This window comes from Bos indicus, chromosome 19 (genome assembly GCF_029378745.1).
Source record: "Bos indicus isolate NIAB-ARS_2022 breed Sahiwal x Tharparkar chromosome 19, NIAB-ARS_B.indTharparkar_mat_pri_1.0, whole genome shotgun sequence".
Classification (NCBI taxonomy): Eukaryota; Metazoa; Chordata; class Mammalia; order Artiodactyla; family Bovidae; genus Bos; species Bos indicus.
Genome location: NC_091778.1, coordinates 22,532,739 through 22,551,466, shown reverse-complemented (window position 1 = coordinate 22,551,466; position 18,728 = coordinate 22,532,739). Strand labels below are relative to the sequence as shown.

At 35.6% G+C, this 18,728-nt stretch overlaps 1 protein-coding gene across 3 annotated transcripts in view; it reads right to left on the bottom strand.

Moving 5' to 3' along the window:
• Positions 1-2,636: 2,636 nt before the first annotated feature.
• The window catches only part of NSRP1 (nuclear speckle splicing regulatory protein 1), a 45,498-nt gene continuing 29,406 nt past the window's right edge, over positions 2,637-18,728 (bottom strand). For 2 of the 3 annotated variants that reach the window (XM_019981526.2, XM_070774292.1), the window contains exons 3-7: positions 10,081-10,137; positions 8,049-8,177; positions 6,873-7,080; positions 5,926-6,034; positions 2,637-4,149 (exon numbers count right to left, since the gene is read on the bottom strand). In XM_019981526.2, the coding sequence (XP_019837085.2) occupies positions 3,090-4,149; positions 5,926-6,034; positions 6,873-7,080; positions 8,049-8,177; positions 10,081-10,137 (1,563 nt within the window). In that variant the 3' untranslated portion in view covers positions 2,637-3,089. Of the gene's footprint in view, positions 4,150-5,925; positions 6,035-6,872; positions 7,081-8,048; positions 8,178-10,080; positions 10,138-12,151; positions 12,175-18,728 lie in introns of those variants that run through there. The other variant, XM_070774291.1, reaches the window with a different exon arrangement.

The following is an 18,728-nucleotide window of genomic DNA, read 5'->3' as shown; positions in this document are numbered from 1 at the left end:
AAATATCACTGCATGTGATCTGCAAATACTTAGTATCAAAAGTACCTAGAATTAGAAATATTAAATTTCAGTAAAGCAAAATGAATTATTATAATCTGTGTAGAGCTTCAGTTTATAATGTACTTTCACAGATACCAGGTTTCCCTGGTGGCTCAGATGGTAAAGAATCTACCCACAATGCAGGAGACCCGGGTTCAATCCCTGGGTTGGGAAGATTCCCTGGAAAAGGAAATGGCAACCCACTACAGTATTTTTGCCTGGAGAATTCTGTGGACAGAGGAATCTGGTGTGCTAAAGTCATGGAGTTGCAAAGAATTGGACACGACTGAGGCAACTAGTACTTTCACAAGTATCATGTCACTTGATCATCAGATCTATGTGATAGATGTCATTTCCCCAGTTTTGTAGATAGGGAGTGTGAGGTACAGAGTGATTAACTGATTTGCCCAGGTTCACACAGCTGAAAAGTTCCAGAACAGGCCTTATACCTAGGTTTTCTGATTGCAGGCCAAAGATTATTTGCGTGAAAGTGAAAGTCACTCAGTCGTATCTGACTGAGACCCTGTGGACTATACAGTCCATGGAATTCTCCAGGCCAGAATACTGGGGTGGGTAGCCATTCCATTCTCCAGGGAATCTCCCCAACCCAGGGATCGAATCCAGGTCTCCCACATTGCAGATGGATTCTTTACCAGCTGAACCACAAGGGAAGCCCATTATTTGCATGTCTATCTTTAAAAACATCACCCATATAAAACTCCTAGAAGAGAGCATAGGCTAAACATTCTCTGACATAAATCATACCAATGTTTTCTTAGGTCAGTCTCCCAAGGCAATAGAAAGAAAAACAAATGGGAATTAATCAGACTTAGAAACATTTGCATAGCAAAGAAAACCATAAAGTGAAAAGACAACCTATGGAATGGGAGAAAATATTTGAAAATAATGCAACTGACAAGGGCTTAATGTACAAAATACATAAACAGCCCATACAACCCAATCGAAAAATGGGCAGAAAACCTAGAGAGTTTTCCAAACAAAACATACAGATGGTCACAGGCACATGAAAAGGTTCTCAACATCCCTGATTATGAGAGAAATGCAAATCAAAGCTACAATGTGGTATCATTTCATACCAATCAGAATGGTGACCATTAAAAAGTCTACAAATAACAAATGCTGGAGAGTGTGCGGAAAAAACAGAATCCTTCTACACTGCTTGTGGGAATGTTAAGTAGCTGCAGCCACTACGAAAAACAGCATAGAGGTTCCTCAGAAAACTAAAACCAGAATTACCATATGGTCCAGCAATCTCACTCCTGAGCATGTATCTAGACAAAACTACAACCCAAAAAGATACATGCACTCCTATGTTCATAGCAACACTATTCACAATAGCCAGAGACAATATCCAAGACGTGGATACAACCTAAATGTCCATTGACAGATGAATGGATAAAGAAGATGTGGTACCTATACACAATGGAATACTACTCAACCATGAAAAAGAACGCCATTTGCGACAACATGGGAAACACAAATACCGTATGATACACCTACATGTGGAATCTAAAATACAGCACAAATGAACCCATCTACAAAACAGAAACAGGCTCACAGACATAGAGAACAGATTCTGGTTTCCGAGGGGTGGGGGGAAGGCAAAGGAATAGACTGAGAGTTTGGGTTAGCAGATGCAAATTTTTACACTTAGAATGGATAAACAGCAAGGTCCTATTGTACAGCACAGGGAACTACAACCAATCTTCTGGGATAAATCATAATGGAAAAGAATACAAAAAAGAATGTATATACAACTGAGTCACTTTGCTGTATAGCAAAAATTAACACCTTAAAAATCAATTAAAGAAATATTAAAAAAAAATCATCATCCACAGAAGGCAAAATAAACAGTACTGGAACAAGAGTAAACAAGTGGAGGGAGAAGGAAAATTAAGATAGTGAATCACAGAACAGTTGTTTACCAACTCATACAATTTAAGTCCATTATTTTAGACCTCAACTATTTAAAAGAACACGTATCTAGCCATACATATAATGAATCCCTTATTTATACTGATCCAAATAACTCATTATCATTATTTAACCAAGAACTGCTACCCTGTGCTCTAGTATGACAACTCTAACAAAGGAATTCAATTCTTCACCAAAGCTGAAGACTTTTAGCCTGTCATTCATGGGCTTCCATGATCTCACCTGAAATTTTCCATTTACACTGTACTACACCCCTCTGTGTACACTCAGTCTATGCTTTTGCAGTATTTGTCACTGTCACTGATAAGACTTAGTATAGAACCTCTATATATGGAACTGTAATAAACTACTGTATTTTTAAGAGTGTATTAAACAAGACATGTTCATAAATAGGCTACCCAGTTCTTTAGCTAATTTTTTTTATTTAAGGTATCTCCATCTTTTCACCCTTAGCTAAAACTCATTTATATACATAACTAATTTAATATCTTGCTAAGGTTTCACAAAAGAGGAATGACGGCATGACACGAGTGACATTTTAAATGTGACAGTTTTAAATAAGCATCAATTAAATGGTACAAATGTATCACAATTTTTATAAAAGAGAGGTATGTTGTGAGCTAAAAAGCTTAGACAAGATCTGTGATTTATATTTTATACTTTAATACAAATTTTAGGACATAAAATGATATTCTCCATTCAAATCCACATTATTATTATCTGAAACACAATATTTATAAAATAAACAGCTCCTGCAACAAAATCAACAATAGAAGAGTTGTTTAAATTATTTTTTAATGGTCATAGTAGAGCCAATTTTCCTCATATTACCTATGAGGATTTAGCAGTCTCTTTAGGTTACTTGAATATAACCAAGAATGTCATACTGATAAGTAAATATTACATATTAACTTAGTTAAACATTCAAGATAAAAGGACTGACTTCTGACTTAACCTAAACCCAAAATGAATTTTGAAAATATATTTTAAAATACCCTCCCAACCACTCAACACACTTCTTTATGTGTTCACACAGCATGTTTCAGGAGCTGTAATTTTCTGTGCTTCCATAGGTCTTTCTACTGGGGCAGCCATCAATCATCTTCTTTCTCAATATATGTCTTTGCATTAATCCTTGCCATTTGCCGGGCCAAGTATCTGTCTCTTGCTGACGTTACAGTTTCTTCATTGCTCCGCTTTGCAAACTTGTTCACAGTCTCGTGCAGCCTCTCCTGTTCTTTGCCTGTCTCTTGGCATTCCTCTGTGATTCTGTGTTTTGCTCCCAATGATGCTTCAGAACTAGAGGGTTTCTCTGGGTTTCTTTCTTTGTCCTTTTCCATGTCTCTCATTTTACTGGCTCTTTCCTGGTTAACAAACCTATCCTTTGCCCTAGAATTTGGGCTGCTTTCCTTTCTGTCTCGATTTCTTTCTGAAGATTCAACACTGACTTCTCGTTTTTCTCTATCTCTGTATTTATCACTATTTTCATATCTTTCTTTTCTTGCTTTCACATGCTCTTCCTTTTCTTTGCTTTTCTCTTCCTTCTCGCATCCTTTCTCATTGTGTCGGTCATAATTATTTCGTTGTCTGTGTCTTTCCTGTTCTCTGGAGGGATATTTCTCCCTGTCTTTCTCCCTTTTCCATTCTCTGTCATTCCTTTCTCTCTCGTCTCTTCCCCTCAGTCTCTCTTCTTCATGCCTCTTCCAGTGGGAATCTCTGTGACTGGACTCTCTGTGCCTATGGGAATCCCTTTTTTCTTTTCGAGAATCACGGTCAGTGTGGTAGCTGTCCTGCTCCCTGGCTGGTCTCTCTTGGTGTTCATCTTCCCTTTTCTCATGGCCTCTTGACCTGGAACTTTTTGTGTGGCATTGGGTGCCATGTTCTCTTTCCTCACTAGATGACGGTGAGCGGGCAGGATTCCTGTGATGCTTGGAGTGACTGCTTAGGGTCTCCGTGCCCTTTTCCCTTCTGCAGTTCCCTTTATCCCCCTCCATTTCATCATTCTCACTGCTCTTAGCATCAAAGTCACTGTCTGCATCTGGGTTTTCCTCTACTTTCACACCAGTTTGGCGAATGCAGTTCTCAGGAGGTATTCTGCTCTCTGAACTTACTTCATCAGAATATCCTTTTGATTTCTCTTCTTTTATCTCAGACCTTAAGAAAAATAATGTAACACAAAATGCCACATTATTAATAGTAAGTAAGTTCTATAAATAAATTCATGGAATTTTTATCAGTACTTAAGTCAATACACTTACAACTGTATATACTTTCTGATTATCCCAAATTCAAAAAGGTGCTGATGTCGATTTACCTGGTAAACATCTATCATTAGTATATTCTAATCATTCAGATTATTTTCAATACTGGTAGAAATGAAAAAGTAAAAATCAGCCCTTCTGTATAGACCACTAGAACCTTCAGGTAGGGGTCTGTGGAAAGTTTTCTAGAACCTTCAGGTAGGGGTCTGTGGAAGGTCTTCCTTTTTGCCAAACAGACAACAAATAATTAGGAAAAGGCATATTCTGGAATAAGTACTAGTTTTCAACAAGAAGTTCAAGTTGTGGCTCTTTGATGAATTTTTATTTTTATTTCTTTCTAAAAAATACTTAAAATAGTCCTGGAAAAAGATGAAGATAAATTTTTTTCACCACAAAATGGTGACAAAATCTAATTCTAAATATCACTAAATAATCCTTCTCACGATTGAAAAGGCATCAGCCTCCTGCTATACACCTCAGCATCTATTATAACAAAATGGAAACACGTGAATCCATCCAGCTATTATGATCAGTTACATTAACACGGTTTACAACACCTGCATTTTCCCAGCTGATCAGCATGGTTGATTTATTTACATTACTCACACATTCATTCTCAGTTATCACTTATTCATTACACAAACAAAGCAACAACTATGGTTCTCAAGGAACTGCTTTCCTTAGATACAAATTTAGAACAAATTTTACCTTCAAATATATTTATGTATATATATATTTATAGCATGATAATTTCACTATTCCTATATCTTATGGGCTTCCCAGGTGGCATTAGTGGTAAACAACGCACCTGCCAATGCAGGAGATATAAGAGATGCAGGTTCAACCCCTGGGTCAGGAAGATCCCCTGGAGAAGGGAATGGCAACCCATTCCAGTATTCTTGCCTGCAGAATCCCACTGCCAGGCTCACAGGACAGAGGAGCCTAATAGGCTACAGTCCAAGGGGTCGCAAAGAGTCAGACTTGACTGAAGCGACTTAGTATGTATAATATCTTATAATTTTATTCAAAATTCCTCCAACCCTTACTTTCTAGACCAGTACTAATAGGAATGCCAACAGAAATGAGGAATTCCCTGGTAGTCCAGTGGTTATGACTCAGTGCTTTCATTGCTGAGATCCAGGTTCCAACCCTGGTGGGGAATTAAGATTCCACCAGCTGCATAGCATAGCCAGAAAAAAAAAGTCTACAGAAATGGTAATGTCCATATCTGTGCTGTCTAATATTGTAGCCAGTAGCCAAATGTGCGAATGGAGTACTTGAAATGTGACTGATGTGACCAAAATTTTAGATTTAATTTAAAGAGCCACATGAAACTAGTGGCTACATAGCAGATAATGCATTTCTAAGCCCCTGATTATGTGAATCTTTATGTTTTACAGAGGCTAGGTCCTATTTATGAAAAGATACGTTTTTCTTTTTATGTACTATATGAACATGCAGAATTACTAAAATAAAAATATCTTGAGCTAAAGGTTTAATTAAAAAGCTGTAAATCTCTAGTTTTTCATTCAATTAGGTCAGGTTTGGCTGACAACAAAATATGCAATACTACAGTCCTCTACTTCCAGGGAGTTTAAATGATCGTAGGATCACATCAGAACTCAAGGGCAGTATCTTTCTTCTAACTACTCCATATGCCACATCTCACCTGGCTTCACGAAAGCTGCATGTAGGTACTTCCTCTTCACCAACTGCTTGATTTAATAGGTGCCTATAAAATCCACTGAGATCTCTCTGCTTGGTTACATCCAAACGTGCTAAGAGAATGAAAGCAAAAGTGAGATAAATATATTCAACAAGGCAAAACGTAGTTCAGTTTTACAGGCACAGAGTATATAACATAGTGTATAAACTGGTCTCTAGATCTATATAGTCTAAGGCCAAATTTGGCCTGTGCCTTTTTCATCAATAGATTTTTACTGGAATGTAGCCCTGTTTATTTACTATCTCGTCCTGAGTGGTGCTCTAAATGAACACACCCAAGTCTTACACATGTGGTTTTCATCCATTTAAAGTTGGTGAGCACTCGACAAATAAGCTGTTTATAATTACTTATTTTACTTTGATCATGAGAAATGACCATGAGTAGAAAGCACTGCAGTAAAGCATTAAGATACTTTTTGGCCTCTGCACATCTTTGTTCTTTCTTGAATTAATGTTATTCTTTTTGTAAATGCCTAGTTAATGTTCCTTGGGTGATGTTAGTTTTCTCATCTCAGGAAAATATAACTAGGATTTAAATCTCAGTTTATATTCCCTTTGACAAATGCTGTGCTGTTACACCTTGTAATAGATGTTTTCACATTTGAAATCATTTTCTAAGGCAATGACTTGTGATGATTATAGTTTTAAGCAACAAAATAAGATATAATTAGAAAGTTGAATAGATATAACAGTTACTAAGAGTGCAACTGTGTTTTTACCTAAAATCTTCTATTTTATACTATATAACATCATATACTTTGTACCCTGTGTTCACATACATAAATTATGACAACATTGTAATCTAAAAGTTCAGTGACCGAGCAAATGGCTACCACAGGGCAGGATTCTCCTATTTCTATCTCCTTCTACCCTTCTCCTCTTTCATTTCACCTTCAAGTGCAGCAGCTCTTCTTTCTCTTTCTTCCTCTTCAGCTCTCTCTTGCAGTTTTTTCTTATAAGCAGATGTTACAAATGCCTCTTTATCATCAAATTCTCCCTTTTCCATTTCTCGTTCTCTCTGTATTTTCTTTTCCATTCTTTTTTCTTGTTCCTTTTTTCTAATTTCAACTGCTTTCAGTAAGTTGTGAATGTACTTGGGCTAGGGGATAAAATAAGATTATTTAGGAGAGAGTCAAAGATAATGAATTGTTAATATTATATTGTTATCACGAATTCATTAAGATAGAAAGTCAAACAAATAGGATCAACTTCTCAAAATTCAATATAAATTTACTAGCAAGACTGAAAATAAAATTCGTTTCAACAGAAATTTAAGTATAGACAGAATTATTCAAAACACCATTTTCTTTTTAAATCTCAAACTAAACAGGTAATTTTCCCACTGTTTTTCTCACCCTTTTTATAAAATGGTATTTTTTACTTCTTCAGACATGTGAACAGGAAACCTTTCCAACTACTTTTTTCACATTAGTTGAAATACAATTATTTAAAATAGTAGCTTTAATATAATTTTACACCACTACTTTATTTTAGATACTGTAAGATGTAAAGATCCTTAAAAACAAGTCTATGCTTTGTTAAAGAGTGATAGAAAATTTGAAATTATCTCATTCAATCTCCACACCTTTACATTTCCGTCAAACTAAAAATTTGACTGTGATACACGTGGATGATTCACTTAACAGCTAGGAAGCAATAAAAAATTATAAAACACAAATAAACATAAACAGGAGGAGAAGTACAAAGACTTGCCTAAGAAAAACTTTCAAAAAATAATTTGAAAAGTTTTTAAAGCAAAAAACAAAATTTATAAAATTGTTAGATAATTCTCTTGCTCCTTGTTGCTGCTGCTACTGCTAAGTCACTTCAGTTGTGTCTGACTCTGTGCGACCCCATAGACGGCAGCCCACCAGGCTCCCCCGTCCCTGGTTAGGATACTTTATATATAGCTTCCTAGATTCTAACAAATCCACACTATCTGGAATGAGGGGCTCTTTACATTTTATATACCTAAAATTTTTTGTCAGATCATTCTCGTGGTGAAATAAGAGTAAGATACAAAACACAGGTCAAAGTCAAAGAAAGTTTGTATTTTCAGCTACAAACCTTTCGGTCTTTTCCCAAAAGCAATTTGGGGTTACTTTCTTCCTTCTTTTTCTGCATTTCATCATAAATACTGTCATATTCATATACAGTAGAATCTTCTGCAAGAGCCTTCTGAATTTCAAGTTTGGTCTTTAAAAAAAAAAAATTGAACATATTTCAAAAATATAAGCCAACTAATAGATACCAGAAAAAGTCTTAAGTAGTTTTTTGGGGATAGGATCATAAATCAGAAATATGTCATAAAAATTGTTATCAACCACATTTTCAACTTAAAACCCTTAGAACAGAGCCTTATAGAGAGTAAGTGTTAATTAAACATTGTGCTGTGCTTAGTCGCTCAGTCATATCTGACTCTTTGCGACCCCGTGGACTACAGACCCCCAGGCTCCTCTGTCCATGGGATTCTCCAGGCAAGAATACCAGAGTGGGTTGCCATGCCCTCCTCCAGGATATTAAACATTATTTATTACTATCTATTCCCTTAAAGATAAATAGTTGTGTGTTTAGTTCCTCAGTTGTGTCCGACTCTTTGCGAGCCCATGGACTGTAGCCAGGCTCCTCTGTCCAGAGGTTTTCCAAGCAAGAATACTGGAGTGGATTGCCATTTCCTCCTCTAAGGGGTCTTCCTGACCCAGGGATTGAACCCAAGTCTCCTGTGTCTCCTGCATTGCAGGCAGATTCTTTACCCAATGAGCCATCAGGGAAGCCCCAAAATAGTTATCCACATCAAAAAGTCAAAAGGACTAGGGTATGACTTAGGAACATCAAACCTTAATTTTGAGATGCCTATATTACATATTAAACTTTCATATCATTTTTAATTTTGTTACCAAATAAAATGTTCAGGTTTCAAATGGTAGGAAATACTTTTCTTTTGTAATTGAAAAATGCTTTATTTTTAGAGATGTCACCTCTAGAATTTAAGTAATATATTCACTAAAGAAATTACTTTGCAATACAAGTAGTTTAAAGAATTTTTTGTCTGATATAGTTTTCATTAAAAATATTTTAATAATTATAAGGAACTTTTTATTTATTTTCACTGAAGTGTAACTGACATAGACTATGATTTGACATTTGTGAAATGACCAGTAAGTCTAGTTACCATCCATCAGCATACAAAGCTACCAGAAAAAAAAAACTTCCTCAAGTGCCAAAAACTTTTAAGATTTACTTTCTTAACAATTTCCAAATTTGCATACAATGTCTATAGTCACTACAGACTATAGTCACTATGCTGTATATTACATCACCATGATTTTTTAAAAAAATAACTTCAATTTTGTACCTCTTGATCCCCTTCATCCATTTCACCAAGCTCCCCAATACACTTCCCCTCTGGCAACTACCAATCTCTTCTCTATGAGTTTTGTTTTGTTCAAATATTTTGTTTTTTAAATTCCAAGTATAAGTGAAATCATGAGATACTTGTCTTTCTTGGATTTATTTCATTTAGCATGACAGTCCATCCATGTTATTGCAAATGGCAATATTTCATTTTTCATGGCTGAGTAGTATTCGTGCGTGTGTGTGTATACACTCCACATCTTCATTATCCATTCACCCATCAATGGACATTTAGGTATTTCCATATTCTGGCCATTACAAATAATGCTGTAATGAACACAGGGGTGCACGTATTTTTTCAAATTAGTATTTTCACTTTCTTTGGATACATACACAGAAGTGGAATTGCTGCATTCTGGCAGCTCACACTAGCAGGAATTATTAAACCATGCAACCCACTGTCAGAATGTCAACTGAAAGCAGAAATGGGTTTAATCTAGAATACAGAAATAAGGAACTAATTCTTCAGTGTGTTTTTCTCCCTTAAAACTTACACAATAAACCTGAAATCTATGCAAATCAAGAAACATCTTACACATTTTCAAAAAAACAAGTGTCAAGATAAAATTATTTAATACACACCTACTGTGTAGTCTCAGTTGCACAGATCCCAAAACTGATTCTTTAAATGTGAGCTGAAATAATTACTTCACCAAATACATTTAATTCACCCTTTCCACCTTACCTGTTTCATTGCTTGCTTCTTGGCAGCTTCCCTCTGAAGGCTTTCACTCACAGAGGTCTATAAAACAGGAAAATGATGTCATTGTTTAAACCAATTTAAAAGTTCTTTTCCAGTATCCTGGCAACTAGTCCCTTACTTATGGTTAAAAATATAGTATTATGAATTAACATTTTCAAGGTCGTTTCCCTTAGGAGACAAATGAATTTTTAATTTAAGTCATCAGGATATAAGAGAAAATAAATTAGTATGGGACAAGATGAGGTAACGTGGATTTTCAGTCCCAGCTTCAACACTGTAATTCAACTTCTATGGATTTCAATTTGCTTTGTGTGCATATATCAATGTGTATGTGCTGAGTCGGGGAGTCTTGGTGCCTTCCAATACTAAAATGGTATAACTCCCCCAAACAAAATGCACATTATTTTAATATTCAACACTGAATATAGTATATCACACTCCTAGTACACGCTGACAGATTAGGGACTGCCAGAACTACTTGCCGTTATAATCATTCAATAAATATGTACCAAAAAGCCTACCATGACACTGTTCGAATTTCTGAAGATAGCAGAAAAACAAGTCTCTATGCTTGAGAGATAAATGGTCTGAAAGGAAAAAAACTAAAGAGATAATTATAAATATGATAAGCAATATAATAAAAGGATTAAAAAAGGGGGCTGTGAGACTAAATGTCTGAGGAATCAAGACTTCCCAAAAGAGATATGACATTAGATCTCAATCAGAAGGAATTTCAGAGAAGGCAAGCAGATCAGAGAGTAGTAACCACAGGGCAAAAGTAAAGACTTGCAGCTAAGAAAAGAAACAGAATACTTGGGAAAAACTGTTTGCCTTAAAGTTTAAGGCTTTGTAAATATCCTAACCAATACAGAAATATAACACAGTAAAGGGGTGCATTTTATGTTGTGCAAATTATATCTTGAAAAAACACTACTCATGAATTTATTTTTAACTGAAAATATAATTCTTAGCTCTAGAACTACAGTTCTCCAGCCTACTGACATTTGCTGTTTTCAGCTGTAGAGTATCAACTGGTGCATGCGTGTTTTCCATGGCAACAAACAAACAAAATAAATGAACTTATTTCTAGTTTCTATGACCATGCAGATGGGGAAAACTAATACACAAAAGCCAGACAGTAATAACAGAACACTTAATAAAATAGGTGTATAGGCAGAGACCAAGTTTATTTTAGGTGACAGTAAACTGACTCCAACTAGAGGAAAAGGTATTGTTAACAAAAATATTAATAGTAACTAAAATCTATACTGAAAGTGAAAGCCACTCTTTGTAAGCCCATAGACTGCAGCCCACCAGACTCCTCTGTCCATGGAATTCTCCAGGCAAGAATACCAGAGTGGACTGTCATTCCCTTCTCTGGGGGATCTTCCCGACCCAGGGGTTGAACCTGGGTCTCCTGCACTGCAGGCAGATTCTTCACCATCTGAGCCACCAGGGAAGCCCTAACATCTATAGAGTCAAGTGCTAGTATGCTAAGTATATTACTTGTGTATTACAAGTATTACTCATTTAAATCAAATGTCCCTGTTATGTGATATGACACATTTTTCACTCATTAGAATTATAAACATGAAAATATTAAATATTCTAGTAAGCATATCTCATGAAATTCTTTACAATGCATTTTGTTTGTTGTTTTTCACAGCTTGCAGGACCTTCATTGCCAAACCAGAGACAGAGCCTAGGCCTGGCTGTGAAAGTGCCAAGTCTTAACCATTGGACCAATGTCTCAGTCTAATTAGTGTATACTAAATTTATTTTTCTTAATCATAGAGTCAACCGTGTCCTCAGGATTGACTAGAAGAGTAAATCCCCAGATGCTGGACTTTTGCAATTATTTTTATTATGCTTTCCTCTCTCCCTTCCAGCCACCATTCACCTGCAATTACTTTCAAACTGGTTGCTTCAACCTGAACTACTAAACTTGAAAAAAAAAACCAAAAAAAAAACACAAGACTATTACTTTTTAGATGTTTATATAATTTAGAATAAGCAGAAGGGAAAGGCCTCTCCAATCTAAAAAGGTACATACATTTTGAAACATCTCAAGAGACTTTGTTTCCATGTTTATAGCTGTTTGGAATGATGAAATCTGACCTTTGAAAAAATCAGTTGTTATTATTTACAGGAGTGATAACATACGGAGAGAGTGATTTTACATATCCTATCCACCAACTTGTACCCCAGATTCCAAGAGCATCAGTGGATAAAGAAGTAACTGAAACTAAGCTGAAAAACTCAGGGAAGACTATCTTCTTTGGAAGTTCATCTGTTTTCTAGCTAAAAGAACTTAAAATGATTATTAATGGTGATGGCTAAAATGCCAACAACTTGTTTAAACACAGATAACTTAAAAAACTGAAAATAGCAGCAATAAAACTTTTGTTTCAGTAATAGTGATTCTATATAAAAATTAGTGCATGTATTAAATAACATTTTAAAATCTTCTACATAACAAACATAAGAAACTCTGGTTCAGATTCATATTAGAGATGGTAAAATTAAATGCAGGATCAATAAGACTTTATATTTTAAAGGTCAAGTCTTTCTAGGTTTTAAGAGATATTCTTAAATTATAATACTAATACAAATGTTAAGACAAATTTAGTCTGGTTTCCATGAAAAAGAAGGACCTGCAACAGAAGATAAAAACGAAAAAGGTTTTCTTGCATAAGTCAGGGAAGGTTTCATCTTACTGAATTCAGCAAAAAAAGAAACTGATTTCATACATATGCCCTATGAATAAAATAAAACTAAGATATATAATAACTGCCAACATGTCAGTCTCTAAATTTAAGAGTTCCTAAAGGAGGAAGGGCGGAATAATGGTCACAAATGTAAGCTCAGGAATCTGACTTTCAAACTGTTCTCTCTTACTAGCTGTGTTATTTCAGGTATGTTACTTATCTATAGTATCCACCTCACAAGGTGGTTTTGAGGATTAAATGAGATAATATGTAAAAACTACTCTGCAAGTATCTGGCTTAAAGAAGAGCTCAATAAACATTAGCTATCATTACTACCATTATTATTATTAATACTATGCTAATATTTAAGAATAGTGGGCAAAAGAAATGCTTATATTTAAACAAATGAAATATTTAAACAAATGAAAATTAAGTTATGTGAAAATAGTAGCTACAGGTTTTTTTCCCTTGGAGTATTACAATTAAACCAAAGTGTTAACCAAAAAAGCATGTACACTATGTTCCACTTTATCAGTGTGCTTAATAAATATAAAATTGGAATTTACATGAAGTTGTAGTATAGTATGATTCAATTTGCAATAACTGAAATAGAAAAATATAGTCTGTTGAATATTTAAAAGGTGTACCTATTTTCTCTTGTGTGTTAAGATTCCTTAAGGTTTCATATTTAGGACACCAAAACACAGGAAAATGGAGGATGTGTACATTTGAATCCTTCACAAGCCATGGCAGCTGTGGCATAGCTAGAAATGGGCATTCTAGAACTGACAGTGATTTTACTAGCAACTATAAATGAAAATACATTGCCCCAAGGCATGAGATTAGAAAGAACTCTTCTCTTTTTGAGGGAGTCCTCTGCTGTGATGCTATAGTCAAACTGGATGATGGAAGATGACAGCAAGGAACGACTGAATGAATGGACTTCTTTGCACCTTCAACAAAAGAAGATGGGTTAAGTAACTGTATACTCAACAGAAAGTTCTCTAGTCCATTAAAAATCTGGTTTCAACAATATTTAATGGTATGGGGAAACTTTAAGGCTACACCCATGTTAGTCTTTGTTCACTCCTCAAGAAGCCACCCAATAACCACCTCCTCTCATTCAATGGCTACACTGCTTCTTGTGTATTTTACCTTGACTCAAACCTTCCCACTGAGTCCTTTAGAAACCCCACATCCTCATCCTCTATGATGAATTTTTCTTTTACTTCCTTGACTAAACACTGGCTTTTCTCTAAAGACATCTTTCTTTTGAAGCTGCTCACGGCTCACACACCCTGTATTTCACAACACACCCTGTATTTCGGATTAGGAAGCTGTGTGTCCTCCTGATTCTAGTTTCATATACTGTAGGTAAAAACTCCCTGTTCCTATGAAGCTCATACTATATGACTGTGCTACACTTATTCCCCTCTTTTTTCAGTTTATGAACCCTTTATTACTTGAGCTCAGTCTTCCTTTCTACTGAGGAACATTATGCCATCTCTCTGGCATGCCCTCATCATCCCAGATAACCCATGCCACAAATACTGACATTGTTTTCCTCATCTCCAGTTATGTTTTAAAAGGTTTTTAAGTTTCCCTTTTAGTTGTATTATATCTGAGTGCAATTTATTGATGGTTTCCTCTCTACTCCAGCCACCCTCTCTCATGGTCACTCTTGTCATTATCTTCAACTGACTCAGCTCTGAAACTAGAAACTTGGGCAACCCACCTGATAACCACCACTACCCTTCTATCAAATTTCACTGAACATAAGATGTGCATTACTTCACGTTTTAACACTGCTGACATTGGATACAGCTTACGATCAGTGGCGTCATCTAATTACTGTTGAACCAGACGTATTCTTAATACCTTAGTTGATAATGCTGCCTGCATATGTAAATATTAAAAGTACCAGCGTCAAAACTTGTAGAATGAGCATCACTGAGCGTTCATGCTGTGATTCTTAAAATTATGTAATTTTGTAGTGATAATTTACTTTTGATTGCCACTTGGAGTTATTACTTCAACCACCTCCAAATACCCTCCTTAAAACCATCGGGTTTGATGCCAGAGAATGATATAGTGTGGAAATACATAAACTGAGTGAAAGAGTGAGTCCAAAAGAGACTCTAGATTTGAAAAAGCTTTAGAAATTCCTTAACCAACTAACTTCACTTATATTTTGCTTTTTATGTATGTTTAAGAATAACCTAAATTTAAAAATTTGTATGTAGTTAAGACTGAAAGAACTCTTCAATACTGTATCATGTACTAAATACACAATTAGAATTCTAAGTGACAAGAAAGACTCATATTTGATACTGTTCTTTTAGTGGCACCTGGTGGCTCAGAAGGTAAACAATCTGTCTGCAATGCAGGAGACTTGGGTTTGATTCCTGGGTCAAGAAGATCCCCTGGAGAAGGGAATGGCTGCCCACTCCAGTATTCTTGCCTGGGAAATCCCAGGACAGAGGAGTCTCTCTGGCTACAGTCCATGGAGTCGCAGAGAGTTGGGCACGACTGAGCGACTAACACTTTCACATAAAATAACAGTGCAACCTACAATGTTTTAGATTTGAAGAAATACAGTAGTTCTCTTGATCACTTATTTCCACTGTATCTTTTGATTTTATGGATTAAAATAATTTAATTTTCTATTAGAATCTTTATAGTAAATAGTCAACTATTCTTGCCAATAATCTTAACTCCTTTGCTATACTGCCTATCTTCTGCACTCATCTGACAAACCCAGTCCTGAATCAATCCAACCATGTATTGTCTATATTAGGCCTGCCGAGCACTTCTGGAAAATACAATTTCTTATTTTCTAATTGTTTGGGCCCTAATGCTACTTACCAATTCTTCTTTTTCACTAGTCAAGTCTATCTTCTTTCTCTACCAACTATATCCAGGCTCATCTCTTTTTAAACTTCTGAAGTCTTTTATCAAGGCCCTGTACACACATTATAGATTACTGCCACCTTTCAAAACTATGAAAAATTGTTATGTACAAAAATAACATCTGTGAATTCATTATCCAGCCTAAGCAATCCCTATACATCCTTCCCTAATCTCATCTCCTACTCTTTCTACTCTGAATTTTGTTTATAGTCTCCTTAGTTTTGCTATATACTGAAGGTGCTCAGACATGCTATCTGAAAATATGCTGCTTTGACATTCTAATATTCTGAGTTAAAGACACTTGAGAAACAGCAGCGGCAAGGACACTCTGATCTTCCTTTTTTTCCCTAAAGCACAAAATAAAATTCACATGGGAAAGGTGCCTTCCCTGTACTAGGAGTTAGAAACATTCTTATCACCAGAGATGGGGGAGTTAAGGCCAGGAGAAAGCTATACAAACAATTTGTTTGCGTAACTCTTTCTTTAGTCTGCTCCAAATTTTACTTCTCCACAATTGCTCCCTTTGTTAACCTACTATATAAACACTTAGTCTGTTCACTTCTTTGGGTTTTGTTTTTTCTTGTGAAGGCTCCCATATACATGTAAAAGAATTTCCTATTCTTTCCTCCTGCTAATCTATCTTATGCCAGTCCCAGCTGGAGTCTCTAGTAGGGCAGAGGAATAGTTTACCTCCTCCACAGTTTACATCTCTAAATGATGTTGCTTTATTTTACAGAATATGAACTAGCATCCACTCTGCTGATGAACGTTTGGGTTTCCCCTTTCTGCAAACAAAAAAGCTATGAACCTCATTGTGTGTGTGTCCTGATATACATGTGCAACCATCTAGGAGCAGAACTGCTACACTGTAGGATTATCTTCAATAAATATTGATAAATTATTCTCTCAAGTAGTCTGAACAATTCACACGCCCATTTACAGTATATAAATTCCTACTACTCTATCCTTGGGAACATTTTATACTACGGAACATCTTATTCTTTAGGCAATTTTATGGACATAAAATGATTTTATTTTGCATTTACCTTATCATTAATGAGGCTGAACATCTTTTCATGTATTTATTAGTCAGCTAAAGTTTCCTTTGCTGTGAAAAACCTATTTATGTCTTTTGTACATTTTTCTATTTGGGTTCTCTTGTTTTTCCTTAAGGATTTGCTGGAGTTCTTGGTATAGTCTGGACAACAATCTTTTGTTTATATGGTTGCAAACATCTTTCCTCTATGGCTTTATCTTTTCCCTTTTGAGTGATATCTATGATGTTGGCATCTTCAAAGAGAAACATCAAAAAAAGAACTCCTACAACTCTCTCACAAAACCTAAAAACCTTAAGTGGGCCAGAACCCAGGCTCAAATCTCTCCTGTAAGTAAACAAAGATCCCTCCCCCTCTGACCCAAACAGCCACCTTAAGAATCCTGGCATCCCTTTAGAGCCAAAGTGGAATACCGTTGTTGCCTCTATCCACATTCATTCCTCAACCCCAGCATAACCTGGCCTCTATCCCTACCACTCCAGTGAAACTGTTTTCTATAAAACTTTTGCTGTTAAACCTAAACAATACTTCGGGCATTTATTTTGTCTGACCTCTCAGAAATATCTGACATAGTTGATCCTGGCCTTGCTTTAAACTCTGTCCAGGGAGTTCCCTGGTGGCCTAGTGGTTAGGATGTTGGGCTTTCATTGCCATGATCACTTCAATCCTTGGTTAGGGAGAACTGAGATTCTACAAGCCACGGAGCATGGCCAACAACAGCAATGACCAGCCCCCCCGCCCCCACCCAAGAATACAAAAGGTACATACATATTCAGGCATATATATCAAATATCACAGTATATTTAAAAGGAAATGGGAGAGGGAATGAAGAAGAAAACTGATAAAGTAAAAGAGTCTTTGCAGGCTGATAATGTGCATGTGCCTTGAAATGAGAAGTATAGCTAACAATTCTGTTTCAAAAATGAATCTTACTACATGCATAATAGTTCTTTCCTTGTCAGAGATGTCACAGTTCCCAAAAGACAAACACACATGTGCACAAGCATAGAGAGATAGAGAAGAAAATGTCATAAAGTATGCTGTTCTGAAGTAAAAAGCAAAAAGTGGGAGAAGCATAAAAGGAATGTAAATAAAAGCGTAATTTTGGACTCCTCATAAGGAAAAGAATAGTTCTTTAATATTCATATATAAAGTAGCAAGGATTAAAGGGAAAAAACAAACTCAAACATGATTCTCAATATCCTATGCTACATCAGTCAAAAAGAGTGATAGAAAAACATTTTGTAAGATTTAGTACTAATAAAAACATTATAACAACATCTCTTCCAGTTATTGTTTAATTTACCAATAAAAGGAAAACTACAATTTATTCCACTTATTTCCCAAAGGAACATTATTAACCCTGTTGGTAATAACCAGCCCATTTATAATCAACAGTTGAAGGTCTTGTAATCCTCCTCCCCACACAGGCCAAATTTTAATGAAATACACTTGGTAATGTATTTTTTTCAAAAGACAAGCAACAGTTTGGCACCTAATATATAATCATAATGACCGAGTCAGGTGTGCAGTATCCCCAATACAGACTTTATTAGAGTTCAGTTATACATACACAATCTCTTGACATTGAAGATGTAGTTCTTACAGATAAAACCCAAAGGCAGGAAATGAATCTCCTCCCAAATGCTGCTTCTTATCTTTAAAGTAGCCTCAAATTATTACTAAACTAATAAAGTAATTTTGTTTCAGAAAGTGATCTGATCTATTTTATTTTCAGTTTTTGATAAATCCAAGAATGAGATGGGGGATTATTGCTTTTTGTCTGACTACACACACTGAAACACAACAGGAAAATAAAGAAAAAACTTTTTTTTAATGGTTTTTATGGTGAAGCTAGAATAAGCAATATCAAAGTCTGTCGGTGAATGAGAAAGATGCATATGGTTTTAGAAAAACAGAAAGCTAATTCTGTTATTTAATAGCAAATGTAGAAGTA